This window comes from Falco peregrinus, chromosome 3 (assembly GCF_023634155.1).
Source record: "Falco peregrinus isolate bFalPer1 chromosome 3, bFalPer1.pri, whole genome shotgun sequence".
Classification (NCBI taxonomy): domain Eukaryota; kingdom Metazoa; phylum Chordata; class Aves; order Falconiformes; family Falconidae; genus Falco; species Falco peregrinus.
This window is the reverse complement of record NC_073723.1, coordinates 15,979,063-16,005,590: the sequence shown is the minus strand read 5'-3', so window position 1 is coordinate 16,005,590 and position 26,528 is coordinate 15,979,063. Positions and strand designations below refer to the sequence as shown.

Here is a 26,528-nt window from a genome sequence, read left to right as displayed (position 1 = left end):
GAAGATAAGCTGTTATCCAATTTCTGGAGTTAGTTTACATTGTATGCTGGGACTATTTTTTCTGTCATAATAATTACTCTTTCAGCTGGTATTTTACTGGGAAATAATCCAAGGGATGAAACCACTCAGAACTCCTTGATATACCAAACAAACACCAGCATAATGGTCTGTTTGAATTTCCACTGTTACATGGATCGTTGTGGGGTTTCCATCGTTGCGCCACATGAGTCCTTGAGGAGCTGGGCCTCACGTAATCTCCCTCCCCTCTCTCCTACCAGAAACAGAGATTTTAGGAATAAGGACACTGAGAAGGTGGTGGTGAAAGCAGCAGCCTTCAGCCCCTGGAGGCAGCTCCTGACACTTATGCTGCCACAGTGTCCCCGGCTGAAGAGCAGAGGGGACATTTTTCATTGTCCACCTTGATACCCTGTGCCACACAGGCTGGTACATTTTACCCACTTGTGCTTGTTTGTATTCCAGTAACTTGTTCGTGATGGAAGTATTTACTCTGGGAAGAAATTCAGTTTTGATTTGAAAACACTGAGAACAGAAAAGCCATTGTTTCCCTTAGGTAATACCATTGCCCGGTTTTAAATCTGGTATTTTCTGCCCATATCTTTTTTTTTTTTTAATGTGTTGCTACCACGTAACTCCTCAATTCTTTTTTGCTCAGGCAAACAGATTAAGCTTCCCAATTTTCTTTTTTTTAAAAAAGCACCTCTGCTCTTCACAAATTATTTTTGTGACTTTTCTCTGCATTCTTATAAAAATGTTTAACAAACTTGTAAAATAAGGCCACCATACATAGATCCATTACTCTCATAACAGTCTTGTTATTGACAGATTATGCTCTGTAATTTACACTTTTGGAAGTATTCTGTCCTCTTCTTTAAGATTATTTCCTTCACCTCTCTTCACAGTCCCTTCCTCTATTTCCACTTCCTTTCATGTTTCCTCTCCTTTACCTCACTTTCCTTCTGAACTTCCCTCACTATGCTTTATGTAGTTAATTCCTGTCCTCACAGCCCCAACCCAAAGAATGGACATCCCCAATGAACAAGCATGCTAATCTCTTTTTGGAGCATAATGTGATATTGAGTTCTCTAGTTCATAATTTTATGTACTTTATCTTATCTATTTTACATCTATTTTAATATATTTGAGGCAATGATTATCTCACCAGATCTAACCTCATTTTATTGTTAGATCTTTAAGCTCATGTTCCATATTTGACTATCAGCAAATAGATATCCCCATCTTGAATTTTATCACATATCCCACCCATAATCCATCCATCTGGCACTCCAACACAGCTTTGGGTTTTCATTAACATGCAACGAAAGTGACAATAACTGCTTCCTTCTTACAAATCTTTCCCTTCCCATATAGACATCAAGATGTCTGCTCTTTCTTACAGGTAAGAGCAATTGCAGATTTAGTTTCTTTGAGTATTCTCTCTGACACTCATTGTAACTTGGGTGATAACTGTTAAAATGAAACATTATCATCTGGTGACTAAACATTCCACTAGTATGTCATTTCTATCAACTGCCAGTACAGACAGGCATTAATAAAACACAATAAAAGAGTTACACTGCCTGTGAAAAGATATGAGAACCAGCTGAATAAATGAACCCCTCATTAAGAGCTTGTTCTTTTTATTTTAATTTACATTTCCAGCTGCAACTAAAGAGAGTTTACAGGAGGCTGGGTTTTCAAGAGAGCTGGAGTTAGGATTCTTGCTAGTGCACAGATGTGATGGGGCAAAGCTTCCTTGCTTCAGAGTATATATCAGGTTTCGTGGAAACTTCCCATGGCTGAAAGTTGTATTTCAGTTGTACTCAGTGGTTAAGGGAGCAAAGTACGAGACAGGGTGGAATAAATAATAGCTTTTCTTGTAACACAGTTTGTAACAAGACACAGAGATGTAAAAAATCATTACAGAGAAAATAATGATCTTGGATTGTTTTGTTGAGTTCTGAACAGTTCCTCACATCTGCAAAGACAGAATTGGAGCAGCAAGACTTAGTCTAAATCCTTGATATATGAGCTTAAGATCTAGCAGAGTCTCAACAATAAATTAACACTTCAGCTGTATGGATATGAGATGTATGAAAACACTCAGATTTCTCTTGTGAGTCAATCTGTCCATGTAGATTTATTTTACATGTTGTATAACGAATAGATTTGATGCTTTTATTTGATTCCCGCTGACCACACAGTCATCAAGAAGGCTAGAAGGAAAATTCAGTTAATGGTACCCTGAGATTATAGATTTTTGGGTACCACCTCACCAGAAGTGTTGGTACTGACCTTGCAATGTTACCAACTACCTGTTGTCAATAGAGAGAACAGGGATCTTGGAGGATCTTCTGGGGAAAACCTGGTCTGCCTAATTTAAAACTTCCTTCTGCATTAATTGCGTAAAGAGCTTAAATGGGTACAAGAATCAGGAGTTACAAAAATACCTGGACTGCCGTCCATGATTTAGGTGACTAAATTCCAATTATAGGTCAGCTGTTTTAACAAAAATCCTCATTTTTGTTTTGATGTCTAATTCTTAAGCTAGGCTAAGTGCTTGAGCTAAAATATAGCTAAGATTTAAAGCTAAGCTATAACTCTGCAAGGAGGAGAAGAAACAACTGCTCATGTAGGCTTAGTAGTGAAATTTTTGGAAGCCTTGTGTAAACATCCACTGATTTGCAAGAGGGTTTTGAGTTTGTCTATGTAACTTCGATGTAACTGTGAAGTCTGAATGATGGTTTTTCATATCTTGGATCACTTGCCTATTATTTTGGACCTACACATTTTATGATTATCAGAATGTAATTTCTAACAGTTTTTAGATCTGATGAACTTCTGCAGTGATCAATATAGTAGAAACTCAGTTTTCTAAAGAAGGGCAGGTTTTTTTTCATTTTAACTATGAGAGATATCTACTAAATTAAGTTCTAATTAACGGACTGTAGATAACTCCAAATTCTGTCAGTAATATTTAATATTTCTGAGGAATATTCTTTTCAGGATTATACAGTACTGAGGTATTTGTAATATCCCATGGAAAGATTGGTCTCCCTGTGAACTGTATGAACACATATTAAGATAAGTAACAATAAGGCTCCGATACTCAGAACAGGAAAGCCTGGGGGTGAAATCATGCTCATTGAATGGCCAGAAATTCAGATACTGGAATTATTAAACAAATTGGAGGAAATTTGAATTAAATTAGCCCAGGATGACCCAAGTCCTAATGGACTTTGGTTTTTCAGCTCTCACTGAATATAACTGTCATTTAAGGTACTAAAAATACAGTACCATTTCTAATGGATTACTGCCTTTGAGACCCAGTTCATAAAACAGCACCAGGGTGTTAGAGACTTCCACATGTGTAAGGAGATTCAGAGAAATTTACTATCATAGAGGAAAAATGACTTACAATACATTTGCTGCAGATGGTATTACTAAACAAATGCAAATGATTTGATGTGTGTTTCCCAAGAATCTTTAACAATACTGGTGGATTTTTTCATCTCTGTGTTCTCTAATTCATATTCTAATTTCACTTTCACTGTAGTGATTCTAGAAGCAAAATATTGATTACTTTGTGCAACATTTAGTCTGTAATAATTGAATCCAACTTTCTTAGAGATCATTGTTGCATAATCATTATTCGGTTACATTTTCCAACAATTATTTTTTTGTCAAATTCACTCCTTAATAAAATGTCAGTAATGTAGCTGAAGTATGCATTAACTGTGTAATGTACATAATGAGACACACTCAGATTAAGGGGGCAAAGCAGCCTGGAAAACAAGCAGGTGAAGAGATTGGACAGCAAAACATCCATGGAATGAGGAGAGTGCTTGGGTTAGGCAACACTTTTTTAGGGAAGACAGCAACCAAGGAAGTATTTGGATAAAGGGAACTTAGCAACATTGATATAGAGGATAAAAAAGATGGAGAAACCCTCTTTTGGGGCATTAGATGTTGGCCACTGTCACGGTAAATGGTTGGACTAGCTCTATGCATGGACTGCTAAAATGTTATTAATCCCTATTGCATCAAAATACAATAATCTATCAGCAACACAACTATATTTACATGATGGGAACACATCCCTTAATTAAAACACTTCCAGTGCTTGTGGATTTAAGCTCCAACCTAATTTAACAAGTAAAATTTGCTCATTGGGCAAATCTTAGTGCTTACGAGTTTGTCTATGAGCTAGTTCCCAAGCTAAAGTCTTGCCACAGCTATTTAGTGTTTATATTGTTTTATTTTATTAAAGAGATTTTAGGAAGCAATTCAGTCTCCTCCTCCTCAAAATAACAGTACCAACTGAGAACTATTAAGAACTGTGAAAACTACCACTTGCAATGCACACACAGCTATTGTGATACATGCTCTGAAGCAGCACAGGTTAGTAAAATGCATTTAATGTCGGTCCCCACACATCACATGGATTGAAAAAGTCCTACCCTTTTCATAGTGATAATCCTGAGGTCTCTGAACTACCATCAGAATTACTTGTCTAGTAATAACACTCTCAGATAAGAAGTTCAGGATGCTGTCAGAAACAACAAAACAAGAAGAAGAAGAAGGGGGGAAAAAGGCATTACCTGATAGTTTTGATCATGCTGAGCCCCATTTCAACACAGCAGTGTGCATGGTCCTGGCGAGGTTCTGGGAGCCCTGACACACAGTAGTAGCAGTCCCCCAGGATCTTTATTCGAAGGCAATGGTGTTCCTATACATAAATGTATCAAAGAGAAAGAAAAGATTTGCAGTTATTTTTTCCTAACTTTAAGGTGAATGTGAAAGTAGTTGAAAAAAGTACTAAAAAAAATATTAAAACTTGTTGCTAGATGTTTTCTGCTTGTGATTAATACAACCCCGATTTATTTCACTTTTGAAATATAGTACCTTTTATGTTTTCAATAAAAACAATATAGTGACTTTTGTGTTATGCTAGTCAGAGATGTCTTTGCTGATGGTGAGAAAGGTCTCATCAGAGTTCGGCTGGAAGCTAGGCCAAGGATTCAGAAACGCCAGATGAGATAACAAATATTCCATTTTAGACTGCATTCCTCCAGGGCATCATTTCTGCCCCCTTTTTACACTGGAAATAAATGAAAAACCTCTTTCCTCCCACTGATAGTCCCTTCCCACCTAAAGTTTGTACTGTTACGCTCAAGCATTCCCAATAGCTATAGGAGCTGATCAAGCATCTGCATGCCAAGGATGTCAAATGAACACATTTCGCATTAGACTTGTACTGTGGAGAAATGGTGTTTATTTGGCATCCACCTAAAGACATCCTTTACCCTAGGAGCAAAATACCAAATTTCATTTTATAAATACATATTAACAGTGTCCTTATATACTGAAACAGCCTGTTGCTGTGCGATTGGATCATTATTTTAGAAGAGCCTTCTCTAGTGAGCGGAAATACCTAAGTTGCCAAAACTTTTGCACTTAAACCACAACACCAGACAAGCAAAATGAGCCCAAGATTAGCTGTAAACTTTCCCAATGTATTCTGATGGCTTGGCACTCACAGGAGACAATCAGTGCACAGGAAGAGAGACCATAATAATTTGACAACAGAGCTGCAAGCAGCTAGGACCAGACAGTATTACAAGTTGAGTCAGGGAAGTGACTATCTATGATGGATAGTCGTTGATTGCAGTATTAGCACTCCATCAGTGAAGGTTCCAATGACAGAACATTAAAATGAAGACCAGTCGTTGCTAGGGAGCAGGATAACGATTTGTAAAACTGGTTCATTAGATGATAGCAAAATTTTGCCTGTGGTATTTATTTCAGCTTTTCTCTTTCTCTCTGACAACCTGTGGTGGGGGCTGCACTAATCAAAGGAGTGGGGATGCACTAAACCCACTGGGGAAAGAGACAACATTAAGTAGGATATAGGAGCAAATGTGAACACTGACTGTGCCTAAGGAATTGAGTACCGGCAAAATGAATGAGACTACAGATTATTATTCAAGATTTTGCCTAGGAAGAATGAAGCTTTGTAGCCCACCTCAGAGAAATCTTTGTAAATCTTAGAGTGGCACAGAGAACCTAAACACTTGTACCCAAAGCTTTTGCAGAAGTCAGCTGAAGCTTTAAGCATGCCAGCGAGGGTAAAATCTGCTCTGGGCATAGGGCCAAAATAAGCTGATTCACCCTGAAATCTCCTTAAACCATCAGTAGGAACTGACTGTGTTTGAAGCTTTGGCTAAGTCTCCAGCTAATACCAGTGCTGGCTCTCAGTGCAATGTCTAGCTGCCCAAGTTTCACAAGGAAATTCTAGACTGAAGTCAAGCTTCTAAAATGTCAAAAGTCATATATAACATTCCTCTTTCCTTGCCCTCTTCAACACCTCTGCAGACCCACACAAGTGAAGACTGGGTATTTTCACATGGCTGCAACCGAAATCATACAACCTAAAATCCACCAAAACAATTTTTTACATTTCCTCCTCAATGGAAAGAATTAGAGATTTGATTTTACTGCAGTTTCCACTTTATCTTTTCTTTTTCTTTTTTTTTTTTTTATAGAGTGAAACTACAAAACATTAAAGTTAGTCAACAAGTAATGAGGACTCAATGGCATGTCAAACTGTTAGTGGGCTTCCTTAAGCTTCTTTCCTTTTTCCCTGGTTAGACAAAATGCAAAGAGATAATGATATTATAAACCACAGATTCTAAAGTTCTTTGTTTTTTCTAATAGTGCCATTTGATTGATTCATATTCTATTTGACATTTGCCTTTACATCTACAAAGTAAAAGGAGCATTTATAACATCCTATTGGTTTGACTGAGGTGGAGTAAAGCAAAAGGCAGCACTTTAACTCCACTCAGACCCACTACAAATACATTACAACTGGTAACTTCATAGTACAATAGTGAAATAAAAAAAGGGGAAAATAAGTCAATTTCCAGGAAAGACAGACAGACATATATCAAGTAGTATCATATTTTAGTATTATAATTACAATTTTACATGCAACATCTATCATGAAGTCTTGCACCTGTGGTACCTGACTGTCTGACAATGTGGGAATCACGTATTAAATAAGCATCTAATTCAGCACAGTTAGAGAACATAGTCTGCAACAGAAAAAAACCTCAGCTGTTTGGTTCTTAATGACCCATTTAAACTGGCTGAAGTGCTGATTCCGTTGAAGGCAGATGAGACTTCTGTCACCTGGCTGCATATCTCCTCATTTTCTGAAAATCAGAAAAAGGCAGACCACTTCAAAAAGGTGTGATTTTTATAAGAATAAGAAAGAAGAATGTTAATGCATAACAAGACCTGCTAAGGAGAGTTTGATGTATGTAAATGTGAGCGCATGTGCGTGACACAGGAAATCCGTCCAGCTGCACATGAATGCATGCCTTTTCTTGTCACGATACGTCACCTCTATGCTCATCTGCCAAAACTCAGGAAGTCATCTACAGAGTGAGATATCCAAACAGAGATGACTATATATAGTGTCCATATGTCAGCCAGCAGTCAAGGTTGCCATTACAGTCAAAGGAGAGCCAGGCAATGCAGTCAGTGAAGCCTAGGGACTGATTCAGCTCACAGTTACAGCTTGGCTGGGCTTCATCTCAGTTGTCTGCACATAAGCCTATGGTGCATCAGTAAGACCTCTGGGTATGTGAGGCACTCACACAGGACTAGCAGACATGACATAAGATGTGTGTCCCTCTGGAGCCGTGCAAAGGCCAGGCAGAGTATCTCTATTGGCACAAGAAGCCACAAGGAGCACTTAAATGACTCCTTGCCTTCCTTATTTACCCTGTTGGTAACATTATGACTGTTAAACATGAACTGCACTACAGTCTGACTATATTGCCCTTACTCTTTTTATTCTTCCCTTATTATTCCCATTATACCTATTTAAAAAGTAAACTGTAGATTTTTTATCACTGGAAACATTTCAGGTAAAGAAGATAATTTGACAACTGCCAGGAAGGACAGAGGGTTAATGGGATCTGCCTTTGGCAGAGGAGGACTGCATAGTCTCTTGAGATTCCTTCTGATAACACCGTAGCCTAATCACATCTACAGTTTAAAGTAGATGCTTTATCATGCTGGTTGTATTAGTACATTAAGGTTAGTTTCATGGTGAATTGTGGGTAGTCATGTTGTAGCTGTAAAAAGAATGAGTTTTGTAAGGGTCTACCTGCTTTTCAGTGGTCTAAAATGATAGTAAGAGCATTCAAGGTTTTCCTCACTGTCTGGAGCTCAAAGCCACTTCCTAAAGCCATCTCACCATGATATCTAAGTGTTGCAAGTCAATATTAAATGAAAATGAATCAAAAATATAATCATGTACGAAGAACTTGTAAAATGGGTAAATTATTTAAATAAGATATAATGTCCATACAGGAACTTTGATGCAGCAGGCATTACACTACCGTGGTAAATCCTTACATTGTTGTGAGTCTATTGTGATCTTGCCTTTATTCTATTGCTCTTCCTCTTCCCATAAGCAATTCCAGAAGTTGTCTTAGGCATGTGATTGACAGCTGATATTATACAGACATTCACATCATCATCCATCAACTTCACATCCCTCCCCATACTCACTCATTAATGCCATTTACTGAAGGTATCAATTAATTACTCAGCATGTCATAAACGGGGGCTTTTTTTCCCCTTATTTGCAGCTGCTCAGTTGCTACAAGTGGAAGATTAAAGGGCCTGATTCTGCCAAGATCAATTGAAATCAGTAGAAATTTTGTCTGGGGATACTGAGCAGACTCAAATACTCGACTATGAATAATAGTTCTAGATGTATTCAATAGCAATTGATAAGAAGTCTTTTTTCCAAATCATCTTAATCCAGACCAAAAGAAAATATGCGGATATTTCATAAATAATTGCCTCACATATGTGAATGATTTATGTTTAAGCTTATTAAATACATTCCTAGGGACTGCAAAGGAAGCAAAGCAAACTGGCATAAGGTAGAGCTGAAGAAATTAGTTGCTCAAATACCACTTTACTGAAAGATGCAGCCAGAAACTTCATTAATATTTCTTGTTTTCTTGGACTAAATGTCTGATGAGGGAAAAAAGTGATTGTGTTTTATAAGTTACACCACATTTTCAATCCTGCCTGTGGTGAATTAATCACCACACCTACTTTTGAACGGAATCCCATCGGTTAGCGAACAGCCCACAGAAAAGTCCACATCTGCAATTTTTTAAATTTCAAGTGAAAAATCTGAAACAGTGTGGATGAGAGATTACTGAGGCTGAACTGCAGAACAAAGACACCAAAACCTCCTTTGGAAAGGTGGCCAGAGTGGGAAGAGGCAGGGACTTGGCCCTTGTGTACAATAGCTCAGTTCCTGAAACATTTGCCAAAGGTATAGGAAACCTAGATAAAAGGCCTGTCACAGCACGAATGGGGGCTAGGCCAAAGCTCTTAATCAGCAGGCTGGTTTGGGGTGGGCTGGAGGGAGACATCCATCCGAATTCCAACTATTGCAGCTCTGTCACGTTGGAAAACAGCTGGGATCTTGACAGAGCCAGATGGAGGGAAGTTCTTGAGCCCGGTGGTGCAGGCAGAAAGGAGGACCAGGAGCAACCAGTCACGGTTGCAAGGACTGTTGCTACTTTTTATACACACAAAAGGAAAAATGTGGCAATCTTTCATTCCCTGCCTGGACCAAGGGATACTTAAATATAGCTCTATATTAAATTATTTTTACATAGTTTGTCAGATCACATAAGGAATGCTTTCTCTTTTTAGAATAGCCTAGAGTGGGGTGATTAAGACTTCTCCAGGCTGACAGAAAATACAGATTTGGGGTCTCTCATGCTGCAGAAGGAACTGAGGCGCATTCCTGCATGAGTTTTCAAATATGTCAACACTTCTCTCCCTTGCCATACTGTGGACGAAAACCAGCTGTGGCTGTTGTGTCTGGTGAACAACCATCCTTGCCAGCTAGTGCTAATTAGTAGATTATGCCGTTAGTGTTATTGGGCACAGAAATCCCTGTTAGGAAGATTCAAGGTGTGGTTCTTCCCTGCTAAGGCACGAGCAATTCTGCATGGAAATTCTGACCCTTAGGAATTTCTAGGACTGCAGATACATAAAGGGTGAGGTGGACATTTCTCAAATATATGCTTGTAAAGCCTAAATGTCATTCAAATCTCAATGTAGTCAACAGAGCATGGCGGGGGAGGGGATTAGTTTTGGATTTACGTAACTCTTAGTTCCTAAATCATTGAGAAATTTGGAAACAGAAGTTTTATTTCATCTGTCATTTTCATCTGACTTTTTTTCATAAAATGCCTGTAGACTATCACTTCTGAAAGTGTTTTGTGCACCAGGGTTTTATTTGATTGTTCAGGTCTTTTGATGATCTACTGGGCTCTTTAACTTCTGAAGTACTATAACTTTAGTAAGAACATTGTTTAATAGTGTTTTTTATTCACTAGTATAAGACAATTAGTTGTTGATGCTGGTGAGGAGGGAAAACAGCCTAGAATTAAGCACTACGAAAAAAGCATTCACCTCCTCCCATTACTATAAATGCATACAATGTCCTTAAAATTAGCTAAATATCGTATATGTACACTCATAATCCCATTAACTCTGCTTCTTAATACAGTACCGCTAACATACATGCATGAAGAAATTCACCTTTTTTTACTGGCATATGTGTTTAAACAGACAGGGTTTTTTAGGGAGTCTCCAGAGTCCTACGGGTTATGTGTTTGAAGATCATTTCACAAAAGAACAAAGCACTGCCAGCTCAGAGGTTAAATGTGGTCATGAATTTATTGAGGAGACAAAAGAGCCTTTAACACCTTCCACTCTTTCCTCTTTGATACCAGCTGGTGCAGGTGTTGTACTGGGGCTATAGGGTGATGCATTCTTGTGGAGCCTGCTAGTTTGGCTGGTTTCCACCCCTGGAAACGCTAGTCACAAGTAAGACTGGTAATACGCCATTGAAGGAATTTTTTGGCAGGTTTTCTGTGCTCTCCCAAGAAAGAATTTAACAAAGGTCATGGGAAAAGACCACCTCTTATAGAAAGATAAAATAAGATATCAGTTCTTTAATAAGCAAAAGCAACCTGTGATTCACATTACATAAATAACTCTCCCACTAACACCAGGCTAGTGAACATAAGGAGAAAAAAGGCCTATATTAAAGTGTGAATTTTTCATTCAGCAACTACGGTTCCTCTGAGTAAGAAGCACTGTTATTCTGGTTTATAGTTTGGGAACTGATGAGACTGTAAAGAGATGAAGTGTCTTACAGGCCAGCCACTTTATTCTTATATGAAATCCATGGATTTTAATCTTTCAGGGGAAGATTTCTGTTTCAGCTTCAATGCTTCATATTACGGATGGGTCCAAACTCATATCTAAGGTTGTCTCTGTGTTTGTCTTTGTATATATGTCTAAACTAAAATGCCGTGCCTTCATGTTATCTTTAGGTCTCAGTGATGTTGGACTACATCTCAGCTGCTGTTTGCGACAAAGCTCACAGATGTCTGCTCTTCTGTTCAGGGTTTTACACTTTCCTCTTTGTCATATCTGAAACTAAATCTACACGCAGTGTGGATACATTTAGAAATATGACAAACAATTTATATCAGAATATTGGCTGACATCTAGCACTGCAAAGGCAGAGGAAAAACAAATGTAAAAAAACCCCTATTATTTCATCAAAGCAGGACTTTTTTTACACTGAAGTATCTCACCAAATATCATCTTATTTCCCTTCTCTCCTCAAAATTTCTGCCTAAGGAAAATATTGATATTAATTAAGTTTCTGTTTAGGCCTTTCAGTAGACAGATATATAAGGAATTTCTTTTCTTCAGTTCTGTTTTATGCTGACTTATTTTTCTTCCTTGATGTCACTTTTCTCCTCAATAACTATAAAACTTTTTTAAATGTCACAAAGTTATTAGAAAGGGGAAATGGCTGTACATAACGTAATATTATATTTCTTTCTTATAAGAAATACTGAACTGAGTTCTAATTTCTATTCAGTGTTCTGTGCTAATGATACATACATTATGGAATTTATATGCATCAACATATGCTGTAATACTTGATGCAATCGACTGAATAATAGAAAAAAATCTGAGCTCTCATTGCTTTTGCATTGCACAAGAAAAAAGAAAGCTGAAGAAAGAAAGAAGAAACTAAGCTAAATTACATTCTTTGGTAAGCTGTGAAATAATGTCTTCTTTAATATTATATGATTTATATAAGATGATAAAGCAGATCAAACAATCCTTTATATGGGATTATAAAATACTACTTTTTTTAGGAGTAAATAAGGATTTATGAGGATTTTCCTTTAAAATCTAAAGAAACTGCCTCAAGCTTTCTGCAACTGGCCTCTGTACGTTAATGACAATTCTTAGCAAAACCCAAGATTTTGAGTAACAGTGTCTATTTTTAAAAGAGTTATGATAACTCTAGTTAAGATGATTAAGAACCAGTTAAGTGACAGATCTGATATCTAGATGTGAATGTGTAATCCTCCTTAGTGGAATATCCTTCTAGGGAGGTCTTGAAAGGATCACTTTCCAAAAGGCCTGTCAAGGATTTACTGGCAAGTATGAAACAATTTCTAATACCATTTGCAGAAGGAATAAAACTGCTAGAATGATCAATTACCATGCAGGCATGGTGTTTGTAAGAAGACAGCAAGATCATAAAAAGCCAAAATTATATGGGTTTTATATGTACAATTATATGTACAATAATGTCATCACTGTATGTTCAGAAACATGATTTTTGGACAGTGATGAAAGAAATAAAATAGGAGGAATGATGAAGATATGCCTCCACCACATAGAGGAGGTTAGTCCAGGAACACTACTTTCAATGCCAGTACCTATGCCTTAAAAGAGATTCTGAAAAAATTTGAGGCAGCCCAAAACACTAGTCCCAAAAATTATTTGAAGGAATAAAACTTACAGAGAAAAAGCCTCGCAATGAGCTTGATCTGTTTCTTTTGCCAAAAGGAAAACTGAAATGTGGCTTGACCAAGCACACAAATGTGTTCCCAGAGAAAATCAATGGCTGCAAAATGGTTCTTTTGTCTATTAAAGATAGGTCATAGCAAAAATCAAGGGATGTAATTCAAATTCAGAAAAAATCAAATAAGAAACAAGCCATAACGAATTACCAGTGAAAGTGTTAAGGTACTGGAACAGACTTCCAAGATACACAAGTATTCCTCCGTCTCCTGGGACCTTCAGATGAACACTGGGAGTTTTTCCAAAAGATGCACCTTTGCCAGGTGTAAAAGCTCTACACAATATCAGTCAGATAGGTTGATAGGTCCATGTACACCACAAGTCCTTAAAATTTGGGAAATGGACCAGTCAGTCTCCACTTGGCAAAGGTTCAGTTCAATACAAGATTTAGGCCCTTATATTTTAGGTAGCTGGCACTTCCACAAGAGTCCAGAAACCTGAGTAAGGAGTCTTGGTTTCCCACAAAGTGCAGAGGGAGAGTTCATCTCCTTGGGTTGGACAGAAACACCCAAAGCCATGTAGAACTTCTGCTCTTCTCTAGGGCACCTCTAATTGTCAGCACATCAGGCAGGTTCCATGACATCCACATCTCAGAAACCACAAACAAGGAACACAATCGAAATACCCTTCTTTTTAATAAATTTTAATTAGTTGTGGTTAGATCACTGTAATCTTTGTATTCAAATCTGTTCAATTTCTGCAGTGATTCCTCCCTGTGTCTTCTACCTTTCAGAGGACTGATCTAGACAGCTGGGCTAGTCTAGTCAGTGATGTATAGAGGAGAAAAGCAAATTCACAAATTAGGAAAGAAAATACATGAAGGAGCCTAGAGTCTTGAACTTAGCAACTGGGACATTGAGAGGTGACTGTTCTGATGAAGTTTTGAAGACAGAGAAGTTATTTCATCCCAAACTCTGCAAATTCCTGGGTAAGAAATTTTTGGCTCTGTTAGACAAACTGGTATATTTATTACTGTTTTAGATAAACTCACCTACATTTTTGAGATATCCAGTCCCATGGAGGTGTATTCAATGTTCTCCATGAAGATTTATGAGTTTAGGATGTGACAGAAAACTTTCTAGAAGGCTTAAGTAAGAGATGTATGAACCACAGGGAAGGGAGAAACCCTGGGCATTTAAAGAAACAAAAATTTCAGTTCCTATAAAATACTAAAACCAAGCAGGGAAGTGCCTTCAGGGTTAAGTGAAAAGTGAGGGAGGATTCTCTGGATTACACTTTTAGATGTAAATGCCTTCATTATTCTCCACTCCTGTACTGGATCTAGTCTTTCTATACAAAATCTTTATTGGTTAAATGTAGTTTCTGGAATGATTAGAAAATACAGTTAATGATCATGAAAGAGGAATCTGTTCTACCAAGGATGCTAGGCAAAATCAAAATGTAAATCAAAGCAATAAGTCATATTGTGTACATATTCTTCCTAAAATGCTTCTGTGACATAGATACATTTAATTTGGTTTAAAATACATTTCTTTGGTTAGGATAGCTGTTTTTGTCAAGCCATGTAGAAGGAGACATTACTCCTATAAGCTTTCTAAAAGACAGGACTGAAGTAAGTTCTTTCATACTGTTTGGTTTTTAATGTAGACCAGAGCTGATGAGGTTTGTTAGATTGGAAAAAAATATTTTAACAAAAAAAAATTACCCATTTGCAAGTGTCCAGGCAATAGGTTATGACATCACTCTGTACATGAGAAAACACATTGCTATTTGAGATAAAAAGAGCTGACTCAAAAAAGCTTTGAATAATTACAGAAGTCTTGTCTTTCTTGACTCTTATTTGCAAGCTAAGAGATGACACCAAGGGTCTTACTGATGCCAGTGTAATAAATAAACCATAACCCTGGACCAGAAATGTACAAAAATCAGTCAGGGATGTAGATGTGTACGTCAGAGCAAGCCACTCTAGGCTCTCTTTACAGTAAGTAAAGAGCATGGACAATGATATTCAGAATGTAATTCCTGTTTTCCCATAGTAGGTGCCTACATTTGGTTGGATAAGTTACAAGCTAAATGCCATTAAATGTACTTCATTGCCTACACTAGCAGCCTTACTAGACAGCTCAGATGTTGACACATAAAGATAGTCACAGGAAATAAAACCTTGACCAATGAAACAAAAAAGAAAATAAAATTGCAAGCCTAGCAAAAATGAGCATGTGTTCTGCTTGTACTTCTGTGCTTTGCTTTTTTTCCAAATCAGTACTAATTAAGTAGAAATTAATTTTCCTAACATAATAGTTATTGTGTTTAATTAATTTCATGGCTGATTTAGACAGAATCCAATCTTAAGACTGTAAAACCTGCTAGTAACTAAAAATTGCAATGACTGTGGTGGCTGATTATATGACCTTTAAATGAACAGGTCTCTTAACCTTCTTCAATTCTTAGAAGAAAAGTCAAAATAAAGCTATGGTCTTTAAAAAAAAAAAAAAAAAAAAAAGTAATTCCAACAAGGACCAGACTACCAGACCAGAACTACAAAACTTCCTTAGAAACTGCGGTAGGTGACCTGCTTTCATACCATTCTTGGTCTAGCACTAGAGAAAGGTGAAGTTCTGATGACTATCTGAACTTTCACTTGCTGTCAGAACTAATCGCTTTTGGTAAAACTTGTCAGTGTCTTCCATCCTCAATGGCTGCTTAAAAACCCAATGGGGACATTCTTTGAATATTGTTCAAAGTGATCAGAGGGTATTTCCCAACACTCCCAAATACAGAGTTGACTTCAGACCCTTTTGCAAATAAACCATGTTTAACTCACATGTGCTAGTCGATCAAATCTGGCAAAGAGTTCGTTCAGCATTCGGACCAACTCCTGGGCTGACAGAGTTGTGGAGAGGTTAGTGAATCCTTTAACATCTGCAAAAAGAATGCTGAAAAAGAATAGATATTAAGATTGCAGCTGATTTCCATTGATAACTGAATGTCCTAAGTTACCTTCCAGCAATTTACTAGTGAAGGTTCATTTAAAATTCATTTAACTTTATTCTAGACTTTTGGAGATTCTGGAATACTGAGTATAAATACTGAAGGAACTAAAGAAATACTACAAAGTATGAAATGGGTTTTTGCCAAAAATGTGTGTTATGCAATTTTGGATTTTCAAATAATTCAGGAAGATATAAGTAAGCCTTAATAAGCACAGTAGTCCCCATTTATCAATGAGAAGACTGAGTCATAGTGCATCCATAATATAAAGGGCTGTATAAATAGAAAGACTTGGCACCCAGCTGCCTGTTAGTATCTGACAGTATTCTTTGAGGGTGGGTTTATATATAGTTGTTTTTTACAGTGAGTTTGACTTCAGCGATTTCAACTTTTAGTGTGATTTTCAGGCTTTATTAATCTATGTGCCATACAAAACTCAAATCCTAAGACAACAAACAGATTCATAACAGTCTTGATATACACCAGACTCAGGCCAGCTTTATTGCATCTAATTTTAGGGACTTGACGGAAGTACCTGATTTAGAAGTATGGTCCTCTCTGTTTAAGGAATGAATCTTTATTTGGATGATTTGTTGTTCTTTCCATTGACTTCACAGGGAGCCCAGTGTGATCATACTTAGAATTTAGGTGCATCAAATTAGATCCCTGAAGTTATGGTAGGATCTTAGTCAGCAAACTAGTTGCAGACAGAAGTCTGACCTATATTTCAGCAGCCAGTGAATTTTCTACCCGTGCAGCTTTGGCTGTTCACTATGCCTACAACGAGCACATGTGAATACAGAGAAACATACACACACACACACACACACACATGAAGTCTGTAGTGTGCAAGCTATCACCTAGACCAAAACATGTAATAAATAGCTCAGTAATTAGCAGCTGAAGAAAGAAAAATACTGTCTACTTTAAAAAGTAGTAATGTTCAAAAAAATACATACCATGCTGGCACAGACTAGAAATAATCCAAATGAACCTAATTAGCAATTCAAAGTAAACTAATAACTGGTGTTACAATCTGAGCAGCTGAAGATCTTTCGTTTGTGTTGAACAAGATCACAATTTGACCCTGTCAGACAATCAGTAATGTAACCAACAATAAATATAGTTATGATCAGGTGGACAATAAAATATAACTAATGATAATTCAACTCATTTTCATAGGTATGGACTGGTAAGGGTTTGGGTGATGATTAAGTAAGAGGCTCCCAAGCTGGTTAAGATTTTTACCATTGAGAAAAAACAAAATTAAAAGGTAAAGTACCAAACTGCCCAAAGAGTAATGAATATTAATAATAGCTTAAATTGATAAAAAGACAATTTTCAAACAACTAATTTCTACAGTTTTCATTTTCAAAACAACAAAAAACTCTAACTGGATACTAATTTTGAGGATTCATATAGAATTGGTGCACGTACTGTTCAGTGCTCAACATTTAGGAAAAAATAAGATGAAACCCAGTTTTGAAAAGATTGAGTCCCTGGCAGCATGCATAGGAACCAACCAGTACCTGTACTCTAAAGCACACAGAATCTTAATTTTAAATCTCTTTCAAGCATAGATTATGTTTCAGCTTTTCATCCCTGTCCACAATTCTTTTTCCATTCAAACAGAAGGGCCATCTTATCCCTATTTTTACTTTTCTACAGCAACACTTACTATGAGAGTAAAAAAGGGTAATGGAAGACATTTTAAGTTAGTGTAAGGATCCTTGATCCTTTCCAACAGATTTAATAAAATAATATGTCTGAGCTACTGCAAGGCCACAGAAGAAGCAGATAATCAATTTACTCTTCTACAGAAGTTCAAATTATGTTTATTGAAGTTGTCCAGACAAAGTTATTTTTGGGTTTCATCAAAAGGCAAAGTACATGCTTTCCTAGCAAACCATCTCCCATCATATCCAAGGACGTTTATTTTTCCCTTCCTTCAGTGTTATCCACTCAATCATTTGCCCTCGTTTGAGACAAACTTGTGGAAGATGTTACTGACTTGGCTAAATATTCTGATGGTCAGAAACTACAGTAAAATCAGAGATTCTGTAACATCATGGAGTGGAAGCTGATCATTCTGCTGTAAACGTACAATTAGGACTTAATACCTTGAGTAGCAGCTCATAAGATAACTATCACCTTTCTGCTAACTAATTTCAGGAGAGACAAAATTTAGCTAGGGGAATAGAGAAGGGAAATGGAATTAGGAAAATGTTAATAAGAATGATTGAATGAAAATGGTTACTAAGTAGGGGAGCCATGTGACATGTCTAGATCTTTGAAAGCATCTTACAAGTCTCCATTTCATTTCTCAGCATGTGGCGTCAACCAGAAAGTTGTGGCGGAATATGTGGCCATGTGCAGGCAGAGGTCCCCTTTCTTTTTAACCCTGACCACTCTAATTAACATGAAAAAATACAGAAATGGTCCCGTCCCAGTGTTGAGTTCAAATGGGTCTTGCCACGGCAAAGGCATCCAGCCATCCTGATGACTAAAAGAAGGCGCCAAAGTGTTTATCTGCTCGGGGATTAAACAAGGGTACACTGAGCTTCTAATTTGTGAATGAAAAAAGCAACAGAAGGGAAACTGTCAAACAAGAGACACTTAGCAGCATCTGAGATCTTAAATATTAAAAAGAGTCTTCTCCACCCACCTGACATTCTCGTAACGATGAATGTAGATCTTGTGAAACTGGTGTTGCAAATGTTCATCTTCTACATTGGTCATATCATTTATCATTTCCAGGACTACAAACCGTGGTAAGACAGAGAGCACCAGCCGTTCCTAAAATAAAGAGGAAACTGAAGTGTCAGTCTGAATTAGTACTTCATAGTAAACTGATTGACCTCTCCCTATTTAAAGAGCTGGATAGCTGGCAATATAAGATGTGACCCTCCCCTCCAAAAATTCTAGCTCAGACCATTTGTGATAATTCACATTACCCTCAGTCCAGAATATGGACCTTCAAGTCTCCCCTTCCTAGACAGTCTTCCCTCTAATATTTTAAGCTTACTTGTTGATTATTTAAAAATCTATCCTACTTATGACTTCCATGACAACTTCTCACTAAACATGACTTGCGAACACAAGCACTGCATTTTAGGCAGTGGTAGCTTGATTAACAGATACAGGCCAAAGGAGTTTGAAAGTCCTCAGCAGCAAGTAGGAAAATATTTTTATTGTTGCTTATTTATCAGAACTTACAGACTGTGTGTTTAGCATTAATGAACTGTATAATTACAATAAAGCTAGAGAATAAATAAAGCAAAAAAGAGACAGAGGAACCTGACTCAGTGAAAAAGACAGCATTTAGACAAAGCTTAGTTGTATTGCCAGAGATTAAAGACAAGGATGATATAAACTAATACACACTTGAGAAATGTTTTATGGGAAGATTTAGCCATAGACTAGTTCGTATGTTAATAGGGTTACAATATTTATCAGGAACCAAGTTTTAAAGTGACTTGGGAATCTCAGAGTCTTCTCATTGGTCTGTGGTACTGAAGTGCTTACAATATTTTGACAAATGGGACTGGGTTTCAAAGTTCCTTTGAAACTCTCTATGTGACCTCAGAAATAAACATTTATATGTCTCAGTGAAACATGTTTCCAGGATGAGTTATTTGGCTTGTGGCCCGCTTCACCTCTTTTTTGAATATCCCCCCAGGGCAGGTTATATTCTGAGTTGGTCTGCTGACCCAGAGTTGACTGTTCTTTTCCCCAAAGGCCTTCTACAAGCTTCATGTCCCATGATGGATTCACACTTACTCGCATCATACAGTAAGGGCTGTACAACAGCAGTCACCAAAATAGTTCATGGAATATATAGCCTTCTTCCACACCCAAAGGCATGTGGGAGTGGGGAGAATGGGTTCTTCTGCAGATGACAGCCTGCTCCTAGCCATCTTTCAGGCCTTAAGCGAGCAGATAAGCTTTCACTCATTCATTGTATGGATGTTCATGGCACAGTGCCTATCAAGAATGAAGAAACTAATTAACTGGGATGTTTGCATAGAGCTTCAAATATCCCAGAATGGACAGTTGGTTGCTGGTGGTGGGGGAGGTGGGAGTCTCTATTGCCAGGGTCCTCATGGCAGTGTCTTCAGCTTGGTCAGCAGAGACTCCTCACATGACTGTTTTACTGAGTTCTTATTACATGGCTGTCCCATGATCCCATGTGACAACCCCAGTCCTACATGATTCATCACTATTGGTATATTTTAACCACATGCTAAGATCTTCTTAAATATCTAATCTACCTACAAAAGACTAGTTCCATAGACCGTTTCTGCAAGGACAGTTCCTATGTCTTATCTATGCATAGTTTAATCACTTCACCAGCAGGAATCACCTAGAAAAGGTCCTGGATGGGATGCTCCACCCAGAATATTAACTAACACATTTAAACATACAAATGGGACTAAACAAAGCAGAAGGTAGATCTGGGAGGTTCTAGATCTGCCCCAAATTCCTGGCTCCTGTTAAGTCCATCAATGTTTAATTGTGAAGGTTCAGTCAATCTCCTGCTTTCAGGGTGGTTTCAAGTTAGTCCATTGTGTCCAGCCAGTCTGTTATCTCATCTGTACAGATGGCTAGCCAGGAAGCTGCTGGACCACACAGAGAACTGGCTATGTAAGTCTATTATGTGAGCACATACACACAAGTCTCTGGTGCTGGACCACAATTATGAAAATCAACTCTTTAGCTGTACTTGTGATTCAAGTCCCTTAGCACTTTCCACACGCATAGAAGTGATACACTGTTCTTCTGAGAAGGGCTGACTCTTCTGTTCAATGCAATAGTTCCAGTCCTGTGCTTTGCTACTGGAAGAAGATGCAGGAGCTCCCTGAACTGACATTTGCAGACTGTGCACCCAGGACTTAGGGCTAGCATGTCTTTTGACTGATTGATTTAGGTAAGGGCGAATGCAAATGAATTTAAATAAAGCCATTCAAACTGGTCTTCTCTTCTGGGAAGACTGGAAAACATAGTCAGCATTTCTAATGAGCTTTGTCTGTGTCTCAGGAACACTCAGGAAGAGTAAACATTTGAGACAAGTTGAAGTGACAAGTAATCAGATACATGCACATGTTTATTAACACTGTATATTATTAACGTATATTAGTAGAGTAACAGTCTACAGTAGTGTATTAGTAGTGTGTCTATACAGTACATCAGCGCATATTAGTGTACATATATATGTAGTATTAATGTATAAGATCAGTCCCTGTCATAATATAACTAACCAGATGTAAGTAGGGCCAGGCAAGCCCTTGAAAAATTACTGAATTCTTTCATGAAAGGCCTAGATCATCCTCTGAGAGATCTGAGAATGTTTCTGTTTCAGCAGCTCATCAGTCTGACAGTTTTGGCAAATTTTGCAAGTATCCCACCCAAATCTCCTTCTCTGCAAATTAAGCTTTATCCTTTCGAAGTGGGTATGGATAATAATTGATTGCTGCCTTCTTTGTTATAATCTTCCTGTACTGAAATACTGTTATTGTGTCCTCTTGCCCTCAGTCTTTCTTTTCTAGATTAATCAGATTTATCCAGTTTCGGAATATATCACTCCAAACCACTCTTGAGGAAAAGCTAGCAGGTTTTCACTGAACTGACTCCAAATTATTAATCATCTTTTGCATTACAGGATTGCAAAGAGCAAAATCTTATTGAATCAAAGAAAAGAATGTCAGTTTTGTAAGCTACATATCACCAGATTTCAGGTGACATTTTGGGGAATAGCGCAGGTCTAGGAAAAGATGTGAACTTCCAAATCAGGCACAAATAGAGACACCAATCAAAAAAGTCCTCCCAGGCAATGCCCACTGAGAAAATACAGTGCAGTGCGAATCTCTTCCTGTATTTTCAAAGCAGATTAGTGATACTATTGTGGAGAAGGCATTTATATAGTACCAAGCCATAATGGGGGGTGGAGGTGGTTTCCAGACCAACACTTCCCTTTCATATATAGGAAAGACAGCTATTTCCACAAACCCTTTCTCCATCCCACTCCACCCTACCCATCACACTTTGGCCCTTTGAAAGTCTGGGAATTGAAATCAGTGTTGAACCCAGACATGAAGTGGGAGCAAAAATATAATCAAGACTTCCATTTCAGAGAAGAAAATGTCCAAAGGTGTCAAAATCTCTTTACTGAAAATACAAGTACGGGCTAAAATAAGTTATTCAATATAATGTCATACAAATATCTGATGAGAAAAATCATGAGTCCTGGAAATAGCTTTATCAGTTTTAAAATATTCAGAAATTCTAGTAGCTTGCAGCTCTTTAAGGCTGTCTTACTCAAGCTTTTAAACTGTAAGGAAACAAACACTTCATTACCACTATTCACAAGAAATACTTAACCAAGAAGGATGTGTGAAGTAAGACATAAGTTCATTTCCAGAGGAGCTCTGGTTCAGGGCAGAGCACATCTTATAAAATCTAATTACTGATATGAAGCTAAGTTATCACAAACATGGAAAATAGATGTATTTTGTTTATGACCATTTCTAGATAAACATGATCCAAATCTTAACATTAATTTCTGATATATTTTTTTTTGTCAGCTAAGCCAGTCTCGTCTTGCTTTGTGTCCTGTTCTAGCCAGTCAGGAGAAAAATTCATTCTTGTCATGAATTCTTGGCAATGGCCATTTTCTTTGATTCCTATTGCCTTAACTTGGACTGAAGACCTTGACTTATACAGCATTTGCATTTTCCGTGAGCATTTCTTACTTATTTTTTACATTAGGAGCAGCCTTTTCTTCTGCATGTACCTCACCTTTCAGACCTCAGAAGAGTTTCGGTCTCCAAAAGGTCTATTTTGGTCACACTTAGGAGAAATACGGAGATAAATATGAAGCAATTTTAGGTTGATTTAGAAGAATACAGTTAATTCTTATACCAGCTGTAAGGAGAGCACCATCCCTACTGCGTACCACAGACTAAATACAAGTGAAAATGCACTCCGCAGGCAATACAACGCTTCTCAGCATCGAAATTCTAAATCTTACAAAAGGGAAGGTTTTGATTCTAAGCTTTCAGGTTCTTCTATCACCATAATGGTATCTTGGCATTTAGCTCAGCACTACTTAGCTTTCTTTCTGGCTGCAGCTGCATACCCCATGGCTCTTGTAGCACGCTGCAGTGAGACAATATTTAATGATGAAGACTGGGCCACTTTTCACAAGTACCTAAGCACGTAGCACCCAGGAGTCCTGGCTTCAGTTCCTCCCTGTACTATCAGTTTTCTTGTGGAAGATTAAACATGTTATATATACTTTTTGTTTTCTGCCAGAGAAACTGATGTTGAGGGTTTTGTAAGGCAACTTGATATTAGAAGAATATAACATAAACTAATATTCTCCAGACTGTGGGGTATGTCCCTTCTTGAGGGGAAAATTTGTTCAGAGAGAACATGACAAAGCAGAGGGATGATAGGTGTGATGAAAGAGAAAGGCAAAACAATAATGAAAATGCCAGTTTTGATGCTAGCGAGATCAGATGCTGTGGAAGAAATGTAGCTGTAGATGAAACATCTGAAAAAAATGAAGGAACCCCTCCCCAGCCTTGACAGGAGGCAACATCATTTCTAACTTACAACTTCTGTAGTGATGACCATGAAGAATACCCTCTCTGAGCAGTCTTAGTCATTAGTTAGCAAACAACCTTCAACTACAAGGGAAACACATTGTAGATAAATACCTTCATTTGTCCAGATGGCAGCCCCAGCTGAGGTGAACTGTACATTTGCTTAAGAAGGCAAAACACGTGCTGCTAATTTAGGTTCTGCCGGAGTGAAGGTGTGTGACCTCCACTCCGAGGTGGCAGCTTTCTCCTGGGCTCCTGCCTACATAACATGCTAACATGGAAGATGAGAGAGCCGAGACTCTACTAATCTTTGATACCCCTGTTCTACAAACTTTTACTAAATCAAGGGCTGCCTTCATGAAGGAGAGAAAAAAAACTGACACAAGGCAGTGATAGCTGATAGAGAGCAGGCAGTGAGCTATCACACAGTGAGCTCATCCTTTATTCTGGTGAAAAGCAGAGCTCAGACTTTCTGTTTCCCCATACAGGGTGGTACTAATTTTAGCACAGCTGCACTGTCTTGACTTTCTTCCACCCTTCCCACCTGGGAATTCTGCTATCCTCCACTCCTCTTCTGATATCTAGACACTGGATGTCGTGCTTGTGATAGCATGAAGAAAACCAGTTCCTCAGGAGGTCCTTTATACTCCTGCAAACCCAGGTTTTCACAGGAATGCCCAGGCCTAAGGTAGCTCCACTCTCAAGCAAATGTCCTGTGGCATCTTAAGACAGCATGTTTGGGAAAAGCTGCTGATTGATACTCCAGGAACCAGAAATAATTTTGGTGTTTTGTGTCCTTCAGCCTCTTATAACAGAAGGCACTTAGGATAGGTGTTGCCTTATTCCTTTGCTATTAAGATACATTGCTCAATACAACCATATAATAAAACCACCCTTTGAATAAATCGGATCTGTCTTTCAGGGAGCCATCTGATTAAAGTATTCAATGAGTTCCTGTGAAGATATTTCACAATAGCACAAAATCTTTCCACTATAAGAGAAATATATCCTTGTAGGAAGACAAATAGGAATACAATTTCAAAAAGAAAAGAAGATAAAAGAAAGAAGGCAAACAGAAATCCTGGTTATTATTGAACTGTTTATGACATCTGAGATAAAAGAACATAAAAAGAATGGTAAAAAAAATCATTTCTTCATACACATATGGCTAAAGTGGAGAATGTACTTTTTTCTCAAAAGGAAAAACTTATATTCCTAGTTCACATTCACTTAAGAAGGTGTCAAGCAATGGCTCTGGAATGTTTATTTAAAATAAAACATAGTTCACTTGGCAAATGTTCACTAAGCCAAGAAAAATGTGTCCACAACATTTGATATCTTAACCTTCATGCTACATATTAAGGTAAGTTAAACATTCTTGGCTGCACATAAGATTTGGCAATGACCCATAAAAAAAGAGGTTAATTAGGATGGCTCTGTGGCACTCCTCCTCTATTAACACTGTAGCATGGAAAGAGCTCTTGTTAGGATCACAACTGAAAGTGCATACACAGCTCATTCATGTATGTCATGCTATGGAGGAACACCACAAGAAAAATAACATACAAGTGTGCATGTGTGTGAGTGTGTGTGTGCCTATAAATATTTTTATGAGGCGTTCCAGCCACCAGTCAATTCCCTGGTACTGAAACATTCAAAGGACATAAAACTCTTCCCTCCACAGGCATCAGCTGTCCTTTGCTGTTCCAAGCTGCTCTTACACCACATCAGACTGACAAGGTGGTGGGGTTGCTGAACCAGGCCCCTTCCACAAAGTGAGCACTGAAAGGTGGGCTCTAATGTGGATCACGACCACCCTTTCTTTTCCTACAGTTGATGCTAATGTTCTGTGGACCAAGATATGTCCCTCTTCACAGGCCTTTCACATCACTTTGCTTCAATCCAGCAGTTACAAAAGATTTTCAGTCATCCAGGAATGAGTGTCAGATCACCATCCCCTTTATATAAAAATCCTTGCATATAACTCCCCTTTAAAGTAGTTAAATATTATTATTCCCATTTCACAGATTTAGATGCTGTGGCACAAGAACAGCGCAAATCTGTGCAAAAGAGCAATAGCAAATCACAGAAAAGAAAATTACAATTTTTTTATAGTCTTCCATACCTTACTATTTGCATGAATAAAGAGTCCTCACATTTCTAGTCAGTCTTTCCTGGAAGGCATTTTCAGAGAGCGAGGGAAAGACATGAGAAAAAAATATCTTCTTGTTTTCAGAGAAAGGTCTAATAAAGAAGTGTCATGTACTTAAGGGTGAGGGAAATTACATTATCCAGCTTTGTTGAAAGCTTGCTAGTTGAGCAATTGGTTAAGTGCAGACAATTCAAAGGTGAGCAGCAGTAGTGGTAAGTGGTTTGAAAAGGAACAGAGATATATTTGTTCAAAAGAAAAGACCTAGAAGAAAGGCACAGCAACAAAGGGATGTTAAAAAAAGAGATGGTGATCAGTGATCTATTCCCCTATTAACCATTCATGACATGAATCAGCCCTAGTCTTTAAGGGGGAGTAGTCAGAGTTTAGAGTAAATAAATGAAAAGAGAACCTATAACCCAAAGAATAGCCAAGCAAAAGAAAACATTACTAGAAATCACTAAATGTAATGACATGGTGGTAGAATTCAGGTCTGGAATCAGACACCTGAATGTTGGTGACTACAGTATAAGTATGCCCAAGCTTCCATTTTATCCAGCAAATCGGAAGATATACTCAACAGATCAGATGTAAATGACTACTTTGGTGTCACTACAGATCTCTCCAGGCTCCGTTGTCTGTATTGACTAGGTCTCAGCTGACTGTAATGGGAGCTCAGAGGTGTAAAGAGCATGTAGTCACCTATTTTAGGAGGTGTCTAAATATGGACCTGACTCCTACCCAATCTACTCCTTCAAGAAAATTTAAGAACAATGAAATAAATCCTGAAG

The 26,528-nt window shown here is 37.9% G+C and overlaps 1 protein-coding gene across 2 annotated transcripts in view; it reads right to left on the bottom strand.

The window, feature by feature from the left end:
* The window catches only part of ADCY8 (adenylate cyclase 8), a 131,990-nt gene that overhangs the window by 60,496 nt on the left and 44,966 nt on the right, over nucleotides 1-26,528 (bottom strand). For both annotated transcript variants that reach the window (XM_013302353.3, XM_027792417.2), the window contains exons 3-5: nucleotides 18,650-18,780; nucleotides 15,818-15,929; nucleotides 4,620-4,747 (exon numbers count right to left, since the gene is read on the bottom strand). In XM_013302353.3, the coding sequence (XP_013157807.1) occupies nucleotides 4,620-4,747; nucleotides 15,818-15,929; nucleotides 18,650-18,780 (371 nt within the window). The remainder of the gene's footprint in view (nucleotides 1-4,619; nucleotides 4,748-15,817; nucleotides 15,930-18,649; nucleotides 18,781-26,528) is intronic.